Genomic DNA, 17930 nt, shown 5'->3' with positions numbered 1-17930 from the left:
TGATACAGGAGCTTTAGATTTTAGGTGGGATTTCGGGTCAGATCAGTCAGTATTTATCTAGTCCGGCTCTGTGTTCAGTACAACGGGAGGTGCTGGGCAGGATACCAACGCCTGCAATGGAACCCAGCCTCCAAACCTGCCCCCCCCCCCCAAGCTGCTGTGGTGAGGAAAGCTGCCTTGCACTAGGAAGCGCTAGGGAAGGATGGAGGGCTAACTGTGTCATGGGCCCGGCCCTTGCTCTCTGAGGCTGCGGCTTCGCCCCTGAAACGGAGGTCATGCTCACACCGCTAGGTTCACAAGGATATTGTACAGAGGCCATGGCGACAGTGACTGCCCGGAAGGGCTCTGCGGGATTACAGGGCTGAAGGACTGAACTGTTCCTGCTTAGTCGGCTGGGGACGCAAGGGACTTCCTCGCGCTTCTGCAGCAGAGTGGGGCGCTCGGAGGAGGTGCCCCGTCTCCAAGGCAGTGGTTCTTCTGCTGCCCCCAATAGTGAGTCAAGGTTATTCCACAAGATTTTAGAATTAAAAGGGAAACCGCTCCAGAGAAGGGACTTATCTAAGAGTATCCGATGGAAGCCTGGTCTTTAACACAGCTAATCAGTCCCCTGCGCTAAGTCTGGCTCAGTCAGAACCTCCCTGTTAGAGGAACGGGGGAGAAGATGGCCTCTGTCCCGCAGGCCTCCATGGAATATCGTCGGTGGCATAAGGTAGCAGTAGAGGATCGGCTTCTTTCATGCTATCCCCTTGGGGAGGAGTGTGGAGTGGAACATCAGTTCAATGGGAAGTCTGGAAATGTATGTTAACAAATCCCCCCCCCCATTAGCCTTTCAGGGGACAGATGAAAGACCCTAAAGGCTATTGAACAAACAATATTCTCTGGTATCTGGGTATTTTGAGCAGATGTCTGGATCAAAGGCACATGCAGAAACCAAAACAAAACGAAGCAGCAGCAATAAAAAGCCCAGCCACCTGCCCAGCGGCAGTCCGGGTGCCGGGGTCCGACTCCAGAGTTTGGGCAAAGAGGACACAAATTTAGTGCTTGGCATTATTTTATAGCTAAGACAGAGAGAAGCTGCAGTTGGCCCAGAATAACACAGAAGTGATCTCGAATTCACTCCTGTCGTGGGATGATGGAGACCCCATCCCTAGTCCCAAATTGAGAATTACAACTGACAAGTAGGGGCACCAGGTCAAATAAACAGATCAGGTCTAGAGCCAAGTTATTGCTCACATTAAAGTTTCCTATAAAATTCACCCTTTGGGTCTGTCCTCAGGAATTTCCGAAACAGAAAGGGAGGGTCAACTCTGATAAACTCATTAGTGCTAAAAGAGGAAGGGTAAGGCAGCCTCCCTCCCAGAGCCTACCAGTGTCTGGGTTCAAAAATCCGAGAGAAGCCACTGCTTCCAGAAGAGTGGAAGCTCAGATTCTCACAGTGCCCCAACGCTTAGCTGACGACAACCCTGATGGACGGGGAAGGCGAGTACTCCTTAAATTTTCACATGGGGAAATTGAAGCTCATAGAAATTCCTCAGGACGCCCACTTACTAAGGTCTGGGCTAGAATTTGAATCCGGCTTTCCTGACTCCAGGATTCTCTTCATCGCCCAGTGAAAGATCATCATCAGTAGTAAAACTTCACAAGTCTTGGAGCCTTTGAGAGGCAGGAAAATGGGGCCAGAGTCAGTGATTACTGCTGTCCATGTAGCTGATGAGAAGATGAAGGGGGCCATCTGGCCAGGACCTGAGCAGTGCTGCTCATGATGTGTAAGGATTTTCATTCCCTTTTGACTACAAGGGAGCTTAAAATCATAATAGCATTTACATAGTACTTCAAAATATGCAAAACAAGTTATATTATTTGAATGGGGCAGCTAATTAGTGCAGTGACTAGAGCACCAGCCTTGAATTCCCAGCTGTGTGACCCTGGGCAAGTCACTTCACCCCAGCCTCAGGAGAAAAAAAAAAAAAAAAGGGGATGTGTCTGTGTCTGTGTCAAAGTTGAATGTCGACAGCCCTGAGAAGTAGATGCCCCTCATTTTAAAGATGAAGAAAATGGTAAAAGATACGTGACTTACCCGAAATAGCTGTCTGAGGCATGATTTAAAGTCTTCTTGACTCTTTCAACTACTTCCAGAGTCAGACTTATAAAACTTTTCCTACTTTCAACCCATTTTCACCCAAGAAATGTTTATGTGACCCACGGTAGGTAGGTATATAAAATAGGTACACAAATCAAACATGGGACAGTGAATCATAATTTCGCAATCTCCACACTCAGTCATGAGCCCCCATATGGGGTTGTGAACCAGCTTCATTCTAGAAGGGACTTTAGAGCATAAAATATTGGCTGCATGAGATGCCTTAATATCTAGTCCAACCTCTGTGTTTTACCAATGAGATCTGCAGAAGGAAAAATCATTTAGCCTAGGAGTTTCTGCTGGATGGGAGTGATTTCTCACTTTCTTCCCTTACCAGGTAGACTAGAATTGTCCCCATCATTACATGACAAGAGGCAGTCCAAAAATGACTTGTCCAAAAGTCTCCTACCTCTGAGTAGTGGGGAAAATAGGAGTGGGACCCACGCCTCCTGATGCTTTCTCTCAAGGACGTCCCCCCCAGTGTGATGCTGTAGGGAGTACCCCCCAAGTGGCGAGAGTCCAAGGAGGATCTTGGTGAACCGCAGCCTCAGACACGCTCAGGCTAGTCCTGAGGGAGGGATGCTGACCTTCCTAAGGAGAAGCTGATAAAGTCTCCCTGGCATCTCCTGCTGCATAGCCCACGGGCACATTCTAGCCTTGCCTGTAGTTTGCCCTTCATGGTAGGTTTCCTTTCTCTAAGCCTTTGAAATCTTGCTCCCCCAGGAGTTGGGCCCAGATGAAGAGACTGGGGTTCTTTTTTGAGATTTGGGGTCCACTCTGCTGTACAGTTTTCCCTCCTGGGCTAAACACTGAATGTCAGAATAAGACGAAGTGGCAGAATGGAGAAGGAACTTTTAGGAATAGAAAGAGCCTTCACGTCCTGAGTGCTCTGTGGTTTATGCAGCTCTTCCCTCAGAATAGTCTCATGGGCCAGATGGGACATGTCCTAGGGTATTCATTTTTCGGGGAAGAAGGAAATGAAGTCACTTGCCCAGAGTTCCACAAATTGATGTCAAAACCAGAATTCCAATCCAGGTTTTCTGAAAACCGATTCCTCCCACCCCACCCTTGCTTCAAACGTTAGGAAATAAAATGGCACCCACAGACATCAGGAGTTAAGTAGTTCACTTTAACTTAACACCTCTCCAACATCCTCACGTTGTACCAGAGAAAGATGTTTTGCCAAAGGTTTCACCTAGTAAATAAAAAAATTAAGGTGGGTCCCAAGGCTCCTAATGCCCTCTCGAGCCTCTTCCCCCAGCTGGTAGGTGCTGTAGGATGTGGAGTCCACCCCCCTCGTTTTGTTCAAAGGCAGAAATTTGAAAAGAGCCACAACTAAGAATTCTGTCCCCTGAACAAATATACTTGAGAGGTACACAGGACAGAGACAACAGTCAGTTTGGAGCCATCTTTTCCACGTTAATAAAATAATTTTCTAAAGCATAAGTCTAACTGTCATTTCCCAGCACTCAGGAATTTTCAGACTCTGTTGTAGTAAAACACATTTCTCAGATTGGCGTTTAAACCCTTCATGCTCTGCCTCTAGCATGTTACTTTCCTTATAACTCTTCCTTCCAGCCTCTCCAGCCCTCTGGCTGTCCTCTGACGCTGGTATTCTACTTCCCACATCCTTGCCTCGGATGCATTCCCTCCTTCTACCCATCTCAGTTCTTAGGTCCCTGCCTTCCCTGAGTCCCAAATCATACACTCTCTTCCACAGGAAGTCTTTTCCCTGGTTGTTAATGCCCCCTCTCTCCTCAATTTGACATTTAAATATTTTTGACTTCTCATACATGATGTCCCCCAATAAGAAGATGAGCTCCTTGGGGCAGCTAGGTGGTGCAGTGGACAGAGCACCAGCCCTGAAGTCAGGAGGACCTGAGTTCAAATCTAACCTCGGTCACTTAATACTTCCTGGCTGTGTGACCCTGGGCAAGTCACTTAGCCCCAAATGCTTCAGAAGGAGAAAAAAAAGAATATGAGCTTTTTGAGGAAATTTTGCATCTTTGGTAGATCATTTTTTGCTGTTGTTCAGTCATTTCAGTCTAGACCCTATTTGAGAAGTTTGCCATTGCTTTCTCCAGCTCATTTTATAGATGGGGAAACTGAGGCAGACAGGGTTAAGAGAGTCACAAAGCTAGAAAGTGTCCAAACTCAGGTTTTCTTGACTCAGGCCCAGCCATCTCTATCCTCCTGGGCTGCCTAAATCACGTGTGCCCTGAAAATATATACAAGCCAGTGTATAACCCTGGACTAGTCCGACATCAATCCCAGTGCTTTTTCCAGCGTAGAGAAAAGAGCACTTTTGTGCTGCCCAGAGCGCTTTATCAGAATTTGGTTTCTGGCTTTGTTTTTGCTAGCGGGCATGTAAGATGAAGGCAGATGTTAGAACAATTTTACCTGACGTTATTTATTGCTGCCCCTGTATGACAATTGGAAAACTAAGGGAAGCTCTGTGGCCCTGGCTGCCACATAGCTCCTCCGGGGCTGGGGGGACAGAGTGCCCCAAAGAGATTCTGGACGAAGCAGGGATTTAACAAAAGCTACAAGGGAGAGAGGGACCGGGAGTCAGCAGGAAGAAAAACTTCCAAGACTAGAGCCTTCTAGCCTAGGAGTTTCTGTTGCTTTTCCTGGTTGCCTGGGCAGGCGTGATGACATTATCCTCCCTTACCACGGAGAGACTTACTGGCCATTCCATCCCAGCAGATGCTTTCAGAGACACTAAGATGGTACGTGGCCTGCACCGATCGGTGGCTCAGGAGAAGATCCCATCACCGTTGTGAAAGGACAACGAACAAGATGAAAATCACCCTCCACTAAGCACATAAAAACAGCACGTTACGGCCAGAATCAGAGCTGTCAAAGAGCCGTGTTCAGGTGGTTAGAAGGCACTTCTGGGCCCCGGGCTCCCGGGCTCAAGTTCAGTAGTACAGTTCATAAATTTAGCTCCAGTGTGTGTGACTCGACGTTTCTGGGACGCGAGGAGATGCTCGCGGTTAGAGTTCTTCATCTTGATTTTCCAGATGCTACACGAACGTCGTCGGGGAATGGGCATTTTTGCATCCTTGGATCTGTTTGTGACATTCGGCCTTCCCTCCCCACCTTTGGCCCGTCCCGTGACCAAATATACATACACAGAGGTATATACACGCACAAGGGTGCACTTAACATGAACACACCTGGATGCCCATAAAGGCTGCATGTGTGCTCACAGAAATCTGCCCCCACACTCTGTCTGTCTCACACTCGCACACTCGCACACTCACGCACACAGCCTCAGCCCAGCTGAAGCACAATAGGAATACATGGACACCAGAAGGAAGGAAGGGGCAAGGGGAAGGCGCTCTCTAGCTCTCTTGCATCACTCTTGTGTGGGTTTTTCCCTGAGTTGCTCCCCATTTCCTAAGGATGACCCAAACATGGTGACCAAGGTAAGGAGGAAGTGATGTCCTCCACAAGCATTCTTCACACGTGTTTGGCGCCCTTGGTCCCATCCGGAATCCTGCCACCGGTGCTAGGGAAAGAGGTGACATCCGGGGCTGGGAGCACTGGGCAGAATTCCCTCCGAAAGTCCAGGTCCCTGAAAAATTCTTCCTGAGGCTGAGGAGGAGGAAGCGGGGCTGAAGGTTCTCCAGTCAGGCAGATAAGAGGGCCGGCCCCTCGACAGGCAGTTTCTACCTGAAGTAGGGCCCTCCTGGGCCCGGCAGCCATCTCCACCGGGTCCCAAGCACAGTGCTGGCCGGGATGGGTCGAGGAAGAGCTGTCACGCGCCTAGCCTCAAGGGGGAGGAGAAGCAAATAATCCAAGTCAGTTCATTGGATAAGGCTGGAAGGACCCTTAGAAAGCACCAAACCCAGTCCTCTCAGTCTACCAAAGGGAAAACCAAGGCCAAAAGAAGGGAGATGTCACATGGGGAGAAGGGTTCAAAGTTGGGCCAAAGGCTGGTCCAGATCCAGAGCGCTCGCTGCCGTGGCGCATCCTTGAGCCTCTGCTTCCTAGGGCTCCTGGGGTTGGCGCAGTTTTCCTGGTATCCGACCAGGCGTCCCGAGCTCCACCGACCGAGAGGAGGAGGAGGAAAGAGCTTGCGACGTAGCCCGTGCCCGAGGACCAGGGTTCCCTTGCCCCTTTGCAGCGGGCTTTAGTGGGGCAGTAGGTCGTCACTGAGTGGGTAGGCCCCAGGCTTCCTGCCAGGGCCGGCGCACCATCCGAGCCCTGGGCCACGGCCCCATCCCCGGCCTGGGAGTTGGATGTGTGTGCGTGCTGGGGCTGGAGGGCACGGTGTCATATCAGCCGCTCCTCAGGAGGCACCTTGAGGACACTGTCCATTTCCAGCCGGGCCCCCGCCACCTCCTGTTGGCTGGGACTATAGGTCCCCTCGGACTGACGCCTTTTCCGGGCTGCAAGGACCCCCGAGAGGAGGCCGATGAGGAGCAGCAGAAGGCCGCCGCAGGCCACGGGCACCACGACCTCGATCAGCGGGAAGGAGAACAGCGTGACGGGAGGCCCCTTCTGCAAAAGACATCAACAGGAAGAGAGACGTGAACTCAGAGAGCTGCCCATAGTTTGTCCAGTGTCCCGGGCCCTAGGAGTCACAGACTCAGACCTCGGCGACTGGAAGGGGCTCCGGGAGCAGGGGCTTTGGAGAAGGAAAGAGACCTTTGAGGTGAGCAGTCTCACTTTAGAGATGAAAAAACCGAGACCCCCAACGGTAATTTAATCCAGCCCCTCCTCACAAGGGGTCATCCAGCCTCTGATTGAAGACTGCTGTGAGGGAGTTCCCTGACCTCACAAGGCAAGTTCTCGCCACCTTGGCTTGTTAATTATTGGGAAGTGCTTCCTTACACTGCTTTGAAAATCTGCCTTCCCTTTAACTTCTTAGTTTTGGGTTTTTTTTTTTTTGGTTTTGTTTTGTTTTTCCCTCTGAAGCTAATCAGAACTCCATGACAGAACTTGAAGTACATAGACAACAAGGACATCCTCTCGGTGGTCTTCCCACTTCCTTTGGGCCGGCCTTTGGGTAGTACAGTTTCTCAGACCTTCCCTACCTAGGTTGCCCCTCTCTAAACAGGCCCCAGCTTGACAACGTCCTTCCCAAAACGCGGTGCCCAGAGCCAACCAGAGGTCTGACAAGGATGTCGGAATCATCACCCAGGCACGACCCTGTCTGTCCACACAGCCTACAGTCCCCTTAGCTTTTTCAGCTGTTGACTACTGACTCCACTTGGAAGTCCACTAAGCGCCTCCAGGCCCTTTTCACATGCCTTCTCCATCCTATACAAGGACAGGTGGCCATGGTTCAAGTCAGAGGGCAGTAGCCGGTCTGGTGTGTTTAGATGCACATTTATTTCCTCTGCTTCTGCTTCCCTAAATCCTACTGGAAGAAAGCAAGAAGCATGAAAGTACAAAACAGGCTGAGGGCACTCCTTAGCCTATCCCCCAGAGTCCCCAGAAGTCACTGAATAGTAAAGCTGAAAGGAAAAAGAATGGAGTTGTGAACATGATTCTTAGCCCTTCCTCCTCACTTTATAACCAGGAAGGAGAACCCAGGAAGGCTTTTTTAAAAGTACCTCCTGAAAGGAAAGGATTTCAATCTTTTCTCCCGCTAAAAAAAGGTGGGGTTGGTGTTGTGTCCTTGGCTGGGATCAAACGCCATTTAGAACAATTATCCAAGACTGAGTGCCGTAGTCTAGACCTGGCAGTGACAAGATGGAACCTACTCGGAGGCAGCCTTGCTGTGGTCCCATCCTAGGACATCCCACTGAAGCAAGGGCTAATTTTAATATTTCACTTGGGCAAAATGCATCAGGGGCAGAGAGGATACTTAGAGGATTGGCATGGGACAAAGGGATTAACTTGTTCTGTTTGAACAGAATCCAGGGGAGGGAAAGGTCACCAAAAGGCAGATGCCAGCTCAGTGTAAGGAACCATTTTTGAACACTTAATGCTGTCACGAGGTTAAATAAGTTGCCCTGGGAGACAGGGAGCTTCCCATCCCTGGAAGGCTTCGGGTTGAGTCTAACCAACCACCTGTCAAGAGGGATGTAGGGCACTCCTGCTTGAGGGTAGGTTGGAATGTGCCAGATATCCTTGCGAGCCCCATGATTCTGTGATTCAACTTCGTGACCACAAGCTGTCTGAAGACCCGGGAGAGAAAACCCCCTCCCCAGATGCCCAGGCACGTTCCTGTTATTCTCTGCCCTCCCCCTCCCCCAAATTCAGATTCATGCCCTCACCCATCTCCGCTGTGCCCCTTCCCCTAGGACCCTGAGCCTCCTTGCATCTGTGTGCCTTTGGACAAAGTCTGGCCTCCCAAGGTTGTAGTGCCACAGGTGGGACGATGGGCCAGCTCCCTCTCCTCCCTCCAGTGAACTTCCCATGAAAACCCAGATAGCTGCAAGCCAGTATGGTAACTTCTCCACATTTATCCCCAACTCCCTCTCCCACAGCTCCCAGACATCCCAAACCATCAAAATTATCCCACCCGCCTCAGCCACCCTCTCACTCCCTGAGGGCACGGAGCCCAGGCCCCCCACTCACAGCCACATCACAGTGCCGGCCCCCAAAATTGCTGCTGCAGATACATTCGACTTCACTCCCGGCTGCTTGGCAGGTACCACCGTTCTGGCAGGGGTTGGGTTCACACTCAGGGATCCGAATTTGACACCTGTAATGTGGAAGAAAGCAAAGGCTAACCCAGTACTCTGTACCCCATAACCAAGTCAAATCCAGCCCCAACGCCCTGCTGTCTCTCTACTCCTTAGACAACCATCGTAGCACCCGGAGGTGACCGAGGACCCGAGGGGAAAGTAAACTCCCCATCCCTGGTGATCTTGGAGCAGACTTTGTTTTACTGGTGATCGAGAATGTCATACTTCCAACGAGTGGTGGAGTCTTGGAGGTTCCTTCCTATGTTAACATTCTGTGTACTAATTGTCAAAAGTCCCTTCCAACGCTTATATTTTGGATCCTAAAATCACTTCTTATTTTAAGACTGCTTAATCTTGTGTTCCTAGGAGACCCCTTCGCCAGGAAACTGGCAGCAGTGAGCACGGCCCTTCCAAGGATGGGGGTTAGCCGTGACCTTCTTTGGGGAGCTTCTGGAGAGAGCCTTAGTGGTAGTTCCAGTACCAGTAACTGAGTTAGCACCTAGTAATAATCCTAACGATCCCCGACCGGTTTTGGGAAGGGGATTAGCAAAACTGTAAGGACTGAATTTCCTACTTGAAATTTGAAGGGGACTGAGAGATTATGTAGCCCAAACCACTCATTGGCAGATGTGGGAACTGATGAGAAACTACCGGCCCAAAGTCATACACCAAGTTAGGGGCAAGTGTCAGATTGGGAAGAAAACACCGTCAGGCCGTAGCCTGAGAGCCGGAAGGGACTCTGCAGGTCGTTCACCCGCTCCTCTCATTTTCAGAGGAGGAAACAGGAGCCCGGACAAATGAAGTGCCCCAGCTGAGGTCCCCCCGCACTAGGACCGGGGCCGCCTGGCTTTTTCAGGGCTTTGACTGGCGGGGTTCTGCCACTGTTTGATGGACCTCTCCATCTGCCTCAGTGTGCCCAAGAACCCATTTGTGGGCGTGTGAATCTCATACTCGTATCTTCATTTCAAGATGCATCACTCATTTTTTCTCTCTGCATGAATGTATTAATTAACGGTTCCATTAAAGCCAGACTCCTTCGTCCCTCTGATAAAACAAATAAACAAAAACCGATTTTTAGCCGTCTCCAGTTCGTGCCGTTGTCTCGGGGCCCTGCTGGAGGAATGATGCTGATCTCTGACACTCAGTCCCCTCGGAGCCTGGAAAGGGCTCGCTGAGAAGCGAGCTTCCGGAGCCCCAAGGGAGGAGGGGCATTTCACACCCCGGGACAGGCCATGGGGGACACGTGGCAGAGCGGGCACTCGTGGGGAAGTTGCCAGGCTGTCGTGTGCGGCCTCTCGCTGTCCAAGCCCTGTCCCCTCGCAGGCCAGTTTCCTCTGAGGAGTCTCGGTGCCAGGCCAAATGACCCCTAAGGCTCCTTCCAGCTCTACAGTCCTTAATTTCTGGTCTCCGTGGCCCTCCGGCTGTGGTTCAGGGGGGCCGGGCTGCCCTGACTCTGAGCCAACCTGAGATCCACAGGCGCCTCTCTCCCTCAGTGAGGAGGCCTGGGCCCAGGCTCCCCGCTCCCCACTTTGTCCCGGCTGCGGCCTCCCCGAGTTCCCTACCTCAGGCCCGTGTAGCCCCTCGGGCAGGTGCAGTTGGCTCCCCAGGGCCCATCAGAACAGAGGCCTCCATTCAGGCAAGTGAAGTTGTGGCCGCATTCTTGCGGCGGGAAGGGCCACCTAGGAAAAGAGCACGCCGGACGGGTGTCAGTTCTGAAAGGGCCCCGGCGCCTGGAACGGGGGGGGGGCCTCTGGAGCACACCCTGTGGAAGGCAGGTGTTAGGACTGGGGGGTCCTAGAACGCCCGGTGCCGGAGGGGAGAAAATGGGAAGTCTCGTTGATAAAGGGCTCTAACCACGGGAGGAGGGAGAAGGCGGCTGCTCACCGAAGGACAGCCTGAGGTGACGACTGTCGGGAGGCGGGATATTAGGGCGGAGGGGGCAGAACGTTAGGATGCCCGCGGTAAGGGGGGGCATGCAGGAGCGGAGAGGGACAGAGAGCGCTAGAAAAGAGAGAGGGTCCCAGCTAGAAGAGGCCCAGGACGCACAGCGGGAAGAGGGGTATCAGAACTGGAAGCAGAGCAGAGGGCCGGAGGGAAAGGGGCCCTAGGAGGCGGAATGTCGGGATGTCCCGAGGTTAGGGGGCACGCAGGATACACAACTGCAGGGGCCGGACAGCTCGCGCTTGCGTCACACGGGGGGATCCCCTTGCCCGAGACCACCCTCTCCAGGACAGGCCCCAGGCTCCGGCCCGCGGGGGGGAGGGGGGACCTACTGGCACCGGGGGCCGAAGAACTGGGGGGGGCAGCGGCAGGAGTAGCTGAGGAGGCCGTCCACGCAGGTGGCTCCGTGCAGACACGAGTGCTGGAGGCAGTCGTCCACGTCGCTCTCGCAGTCCCTGCCCGTGTAGCCCGCGGGGCACTGGCACTGGTAGCCGCCCGGCAGGTTCCTGCAGCGGCCGCGGACGCAGGGGCCGGAGCCGCACTCGTCCACGTCCGCCTCGCACCGCGGCCCGTCCCATCCGGCCCCGCAGGCGCAGCTGAAGGCGTCGAAGAGGTCCCGGCAAGTGCCCCCGTGAAGGCAGGGCTGGGCCGAGCACACGGGCCGCCCGCGACAGCCCAGCTCCACGCCGCCGCCCTCCAGAAGGAACTGCTCCGGCTGCGGCAGGGGCGCGGGCGGGCGGCCGAAGGGCAGGTCCAGGCCGCCCACGGTCACGCGGCCCAGGCAGCCCGTGAAGTTTTCGGCCAGAAGCACCGGCACGTGGCGGCGCAGGAAGTCCAGGCTGCCCGCCTGGCCCCACAGGGTCACGTTTTGGGCGTCGTCCAGACGCAGCCGCCAGCGCGAGAGGGCGGCCGCCGGCTCCTCCATGGCCAGGGAGAGCAGGTGCCAGGCCCCGTCGGAAACGGGCGCCGCGCCTCTGAAGGCGGCCCCCTCGACGCCGTTCCCGCTGCGGACGGACACGGACAAGGAGCCGTTGCGGATGGCCACCCTCAGCGAGGCGCCCCCGCCAGCTGCCTGCAGCAGGACGGCCTCCGGGTCGCGGGTCCGGAAAGCCAGGGAGAGCGCCGCGAGCTCCCGTCCCGCCGACAAGTTGTGGCTGGTGAAGACGGCGGGCGGCTGGTCCTGGAACGTGGCGTCGGCCAGACCTGAGGAAGGCACGGAGCTCGCTGAGCCCGGGGCCGGTACCGAGGCTGGGGGGAGGGGCGTTCTTGGGGCGCAGGGAATTCCCTCCTGCCCCTGCAGGAAGCGGCTGCCGGGGGGGTCCGAGGTGCCTCCCAGGGATGTTTGACCCATCGGCTGTGGCCCCAGTCAGGGCGAGGCCCCTGAGGATCCCCGGGCAGAGCCGCTCCGGGGAGAGGAGGGTCCTAGAAAGGGGAGGGGGGGGTGTTCCCGAGTCCCTGACCCACCGGGGCCCCCTGCCCTCCGCTCTGCTGTCCTGGGGTGAACTTGCTGCGCTTTGAGAGCAGGAGCTACCCGCTGCCTTTCAGCTTTTTGTGGCCTCTCCAGCGCCTGGCGCCGCGTACACAGTAAGAGCCTAATGCATGTTTACTGACCGACTCCCCTGGCACCCTCAGCTGCACGTTGTCCCTGTATCCCGGCCTCTGCTCCCGCTGCCCCCCACCAAGAAGGCCCCAACTGAGCTCCTAGCCAGGCTTCCACCGTCACTCCGACCCTACTTCCTCACGAAGACCCTTCTTGTTCCCAGCGCCCCCAGCGCTCGGACCCCTCTGCTGCTTCCGTCACCAGCCCTACTGCCAGCCCGGCAAGCACTCCCCCACTTGGCTTTCCAAGTCCCGCGGCATGGCCCAGCCAGTTAGAGAGGGGCCCCCGGCGCTCTGCGGGGGCTCCGGCTGCTCCTCCTCCGGGACACTTCTTCCCTAGAAGGAGCGCCCCCCCACCCCTGCCCCCACCCCTGCCCCCCCACCCCTGCCCCCCCACCCCTGCCCCCCCACCCCTGCCCCCCCACTCCTGCCCCCCCACTCCTGCCCCCCTGCCCCCCCTCCTGCCCCCCCACCCCTGCCCCCCACCCCTGTCCCCCCATCCCTGCCCCCCACCCCTGCCCCCACCCCTGCCCCCCCAGTCCTGCCCCCCCACCCCTGCCCCCCCACCCCTGCCCCCCCACCCCTGCCCTCCCACCCCTGCCCCCCCAGTCCTGCCCCCCCACCCCTCCCCCCCAGTCCTGCCCCCCCACCCCTGCCCCCCCACCCCTGCCCCCCACTCCTCCCCCCCACCCCTGCCCCCCCACCCCTGCCCCCCACCCCTGCCTCCCCTCCTGCCCCCCCACCCCTGCCCTCCCACCCCTGTCCCCCCCCTGCCCCCCCACTCCTGCTTCCTTGTTCCAGGCTCAGCCCAGGGGCTCTTTCCAGAAGCTTTAACTGATCCTCCCAACTACTCTTTCCACGGCTGTCATTTTCAGTGGGATCCAACTCTACCCGACCCCGCTTGGGGCTTTCTTGGCAAAGATACTAGGGGCATTTGCGTTCTTTCTCCAGCTCCTTTTACTGGTGAGGAAACTGAGGCAAGCAGAGCTAAGTGTCCGAGGCCGCCGGGAGCTCCAGGCCCGGAGCTCTGGGCTGCACGCCTCGCCGCCCCATGGGCTACGGCGCTGCCCCACGTACCCCGTGTCTAGTCTCTATTCGTAATAGTCACTATCATTACCATGTCTACACTTTACGCTGCTTTGACGCGTTCAGAAGTGTCCACGTTAGCTGGCCCTGCCTTGCACGTTATCCCACCCGTGTCAACTTCTTGGGGGCAGCTTCGTGTTTGAATCCCCAGGAGTTAGCCCCGGGCCGTGCTTGGCCGATGCGTTCTGTGTTTATGCAGAGGCGCCCATCGGACTCCAAGCCCCGTGGGATTAGAACCGTCTCATCCTTCACCCCCCCCCCCCCCGCAGGGTTGAGTAGTGGGAGTTTTAGGTGTGTCTGGTGGATTGAGTCAGAGAATGGACGAAGAGCTTAGCATGTTCCTAGAGGTGAAAGGACAAGAGGGCGGTTTTCTCTACTCACAGACGTAGCCCTCGGGGACCTCGGCACAGGCGGTAGAAGGGGGACAGGGCTGGGCCCGACACCACAGGCGTTTAGCGCACGTGGGCCCTGTAAAATTGAGAGGGCAGCTGCAGATGAAGTCGTTCCAGGTCACGGTACAAGTGCCTCCATTGTGACAAGGGTCAAGCTGCAAAACAAGAGAAGTTCCCATTTCTGAAGAGTCTGAAGATGTGCACAGCGCCTCCCCACAGGGATGCCTTCTGGGGAAGGAGGGGGGGCGCCAGTACACGGGAGGCTGGGAGGTACCAGAGGAAAGGAGCCGCAGTCCCCCTTCCTCCTTGGGCCCCGGACAGGAAGCCCGGGACTGGGTCCCTGAGATCCAGAGTCGCCGCACTGGGCTCCAGGGAACCCTCAGCCCCCAGAGGGGAGGCCTCTGGGATAAAGGAGTGCTGGAGCCGGACAGTAAGTCCAGATAAACCTGGATCTGTCAGAGAAGTTGCTATTTATTGTCCTATTCAATCTTTACTACACAAGAATCCACTTCGCGCACCAGCCCTGAGTTCAGAGTTCAAACCTGGTCTCAGACACTTAACACTTCCTGGCTGTGTGACCCTGGGCAAGTCACTTAACCCCAGCCTCAGGGGAAAAAAAAGAAGAAAGAAAGAAAAAGAAAAGAAAGGAAAAAAGAAAGTATAACTTCATTTAATAGATGAAGAAGTTCAACAAAGTGGTGATTTGCTCAAATTCCAACAGCTAAAAGGGCCAAGAAGCAAAGCAGGCATTCTGCCTCCAGAGCCGGCATCCTCTCCACTTCCTTGCTATATGTTGTCCAAGGTCCGCTCAGAACCACTCCATGATCCAGCAGAAGGAAGATGAGGGGACCACTCGCGACCTCCACCTGTCTGGTGGAATCAGTGCAAAGAGGCCCTGCCCTAACAGAGGTTTGGGAGAGGACAGGCTCACTCCTGCCATGGAGCCCTCACGGAGCGAGCAGGCCAGGGAGCACAGGCCAGGGAGGACGGGCCAGGGAGGAGTCGGGGCCAGGGAGGACGGGCCAGGGAGGAGTCGGGGCCAGGGAGGACAGGCCAGGGAGGAGTCGGGGCCAGGGAGGAGTCGGGACCAGGGAGGACGGGCCAGGGAGGAGTCGGGGCCAGGGAGGAGTCGGGACCAGGGAGGACGGGCCAGGGAGGAGTCGGGGCCAGCTCTGCTCCTCTCTGGCCACAGTCCGTGTGGGCCCGGGCTCCGGAGCTTAGGCTCCCTGTCTCAGAGAACACACCTAAGCCAAGCCAGGTTGATGGTCCCAGTTCTAACATTCTTTTTTCCCGCTCCCTCCACGTTCTAACACCCCCCAGGCTCGGCTCCCTTCCGGCTCTGACATTTGATATTCCATGCTTTGACGTTTGTTCTAAGTTCTGTGGTGTCTGCCAGCTCTGATATCCGGAAGTCAGAAAACCCTCGCTCAGGGCTCCCTCTTCCCAGCCCGGCCCAGCCCGCCTTTACTCACCCTGCAGGTGTCCTCGGAGACGCAGCCCAGAGTAAGGTTGCTGGCCTGCCCCTCGATCACTTCCCCGGAACCGGTCCGGTTGCCCGGGTGCAGGAGGGGGAGGAAGTCCAAGTGGAGGCTGTTAAGGCGGACATCCTGCAGGCAACCTCTGAAGTGGCCGCCCCAGGGCGCGGCCCAGGCCGCCGAGGCCAGACCTCCGACATAGACCTCATAGCTGGGGCCCAGAGGCGGCCCCTGGAGCCGTCCAAGGCCCAAGCCGAGGGTCACCAGGTGCTTGTGTCCATCATCCAAGCGTCCGGGCAGGGTCACCACTTCAGCGGAGGCCATCTCCACGTGGAGCTCCCCTCCGGCCAGGAACACCGTGTAGGCGGGCAGAGAGCCATTGGTCATCTGCAGCAGGAGGCCGGCAGCCTCCCGAGTCCGCAGGACAAAAGATACAGTGAGGCTGGGGCCCGGTGCGTCTCTGAGCAGGAAGGAGGCCATGCTGTGGGAGCCCCCCAGGCCAAAGGTCAAGGCAGGTGACTCTGGGGAGGAAGGAAAGGGCAGAGAAAGCCTCAGCAGGGGCAAGGGCACCAAAGGGGAATGAGGCCCGGCCTTCACAGAGACAGACTCTCCCCTTGCAGTCTGGGGGAGAAACACCGGGCTTCTCAAGAACCCTCACCCTGGGGCAACCCTAACGTCGGGTGGGGGGGCTGAAGAACCCACTTACACCCTTGAGAGTGGGGGCTCTCTTTCCCCGGACCAGGGCTTCTGCAGTCCATCCATCGTGGCTAACCCCCCGCCTGTGCCCTCGGCCCCAGCCAGCCTTGGCACTCACCCTGGGAACAGGTGGGGCCCTCAAACGGCCTCGGGCAGTCGCAGCGGAAGGTTGTCCAGAGGTCCAGGCAGGCTCCCCCGTGCTCACAGGGCCCCGAGCTGCACCAGTCAGTACGCTCACAGCCCAGCCGGACCCCCGCTCGGCCCTCAGCGAGGTCCTGGGGCACCAGCGTGCGCCCGTCCACGCGCACATCCTCCAGGCAGCCCACGAAGCCGGTCCCGGCCCCACCCCCCACGAGCACGGTCAGGAAGGCGGGAGAGTCCAGGGCCACCTCCTCCACCAGGGGCTGGCTCTGCAGGCAGGGCGCGCCCCCGCAGGCCTCGTGCCACAGCCTCAGCTCCAGGGCCGAGCGGGCGAGGGCCACTTCGGCCCGGTGCCAGTGCCCGTCGCTCAGGGAGGGGACGCTGAGGCTCAGGGCGAGCTCGGAGCCCTGGCTCCTCAGGGTGGCCCGCAGGGTGCCCCGAGACAGCCCCAGAGAGAGGCTCTCCACGGCGTCCCCTCGGGAGAACAGAAGCCCGTCGGGCAGGGTGGTCCGAAACCTCAGCGACACCGCTGGCTGCCCAGGCCCGTCGCCCACAGGCAGCGCGACGAGCAAGGAGCCGCCGGGGGCCAGGGAAAACGTGGTGGCCTGGGAGCACGTGGGCCCGTGGAACCCCGGCGGGCAGCGACAAGTGTAGCTGTGGGCCCCCGCCCTGTAGGTGGGCGTGCACTGGGCCCCGTGCTGGCAGGCGTGACCTTCGCATCCGGTCAGCAGGACAGAGCAGTCCTTCCCGCCCCACATGGGGGGGCAGTGACACACGTAGTCGTTTACGCCATCCTCACAGGACGCCCCATGGAAACAGGGCTCAGACGCACAGTCGTCAACGTTGACCATACATGAGACACCTGGGGAGGGAGAGCGGGGTCAGCCCAGGCGCGGAGGGGTACCCCCGGGGGGGCGCCTTCCCCCAGCCGGTCAACGCCTCCTCTCCGCCGGGCGCCGGACACAGATTTTAGGAGCTGAAACAAGTCTCGTTCTCACGGTTCTCCTACTCTCCACAGCATCGCTAAGAGGTGGTCAGATACTGTCTGCTTGAATGATGGAAATAACAATTTCTTTGGTTTAAATTTAAAATCCATTTTTAAAGAATTATCCATTTTAATGGCAGCTAAGACTGGAGACCCAACAGACTTGTTCTAATCATCTCTAGGGGGTTAAAATGAAAATGTCTAATAATAGAACTAATCCCCATCCTACAATGTTTCAAGGTTTACAAAGCATTTTCTTCCCAACTCAGGGAGGCAGGAATCGCAGGCGCTTTGTCCTCATGTTACAGAGCAGAAAAGTGAGGAGTGGAGGGTGCAGTGACTTAGCTGCAGTTACAGAGCTACATTCAAACCAGCCTTTCTGGCTCAAAGTTAGCTTCCTTTGCCCTTGCGCCATTCACTGAGCACCAAGCGAGTCCGGTCTGTGCTAATTAGTAGGAAGTCGTTCCTTCTTTCTCCCACCAGACCGCTCATCTCACTGGACTAGGCAACGTGAGCACGCGTGCTTCCCCCAGGCAGCTCTCCTCCGTAACTTAGGGCCCAGGGACACGAAGGGCGAAGCGGGCCTTCCCGACTCCAGGGCCAGCTCCCGTAGCCAGATGGGGGCCAGGCAGAGTCTGCTTCCTGTAACTACTCTGAGATGGCTTTGTGACGTCGCGTGGCGAAGACAGTGACCAGGAAGTTCAGCTCCCACTGAAGACACGTTATTGGCCTGGACCAAGCAAGTCAACGAATCTTACAATGCACTAGACAGGGAGTCCTCAACCTGCGCCTGGCAGAGGCTTCCTCACCTGGGGATCCCCTGCCAGT

General features: G+C 56.7%; 1 protein-coding gene across 4 annotated transcripts in view; it reads right to left on the bottom strand.

The window, feature by feature from the left end:
- Nucleotides 1–4534: 4534 nt before the first annotated feature.
- The window catches only part of CRB2 (crumbs cell polarity complex component 2), a 45963-nt gene continuing 32567 nt past the window's right edge, over nt 4535–17930 (bottom strand). For all 4 annotated transcript variants that reach the window (XM_074293039.1, XM_074293036.1, XM_074293038.1 and 1 more), the window contains 7 exons: nt 16095–16979; nt 15278–15801; nt 13795–13960; nt 11061–11931; nt 10350–10466; nt 8678–8804; nt 4535–6649 (listed from right to left, as the gene is read on the bottom strand). In XM_074293039.1, coding sequence (XP_074149140.1) covers nt 6422–6649; nt 8678–8804; nt 10350–10466; nt 11061–11931; nt 13795–13960; nt 15278–15801; nt 16095–16979 — 2918 coding nt within the window. In that variant the 3' untranslated portion in view covers nt 4535–6421. The remainder of the gene's footprint in view (nt 6650–8677; nt 8805–10349; nt 10467–11060; nt 11932–13794; nt 13961–15277; nt 15802–16094; nt 16980–17930) is intronic.

The sequence above is a fragment of the Sminthopsis crassicaudata genome, chromosome 2, assembly GCF_048593235.1.
Source record: "Sminthopsis crassicaudata isolate SCR6 chromosome 2, ASM4859323v1, whole genome shotgun sequence".
In the NCBI taxonomy this organism is placed as follows: Eukaryota; Metazoa; Chordata; class Mammalia; order Dasyuromorphia; family Dasyuridae; genus Sminthopsis; species Sminthopsis crassicaudata.
The sequence above is the reverse complement of the archived record's forward strand: the minus strand, read 5'-3'. Positions and strand labels throughout refer to the sequence as shown.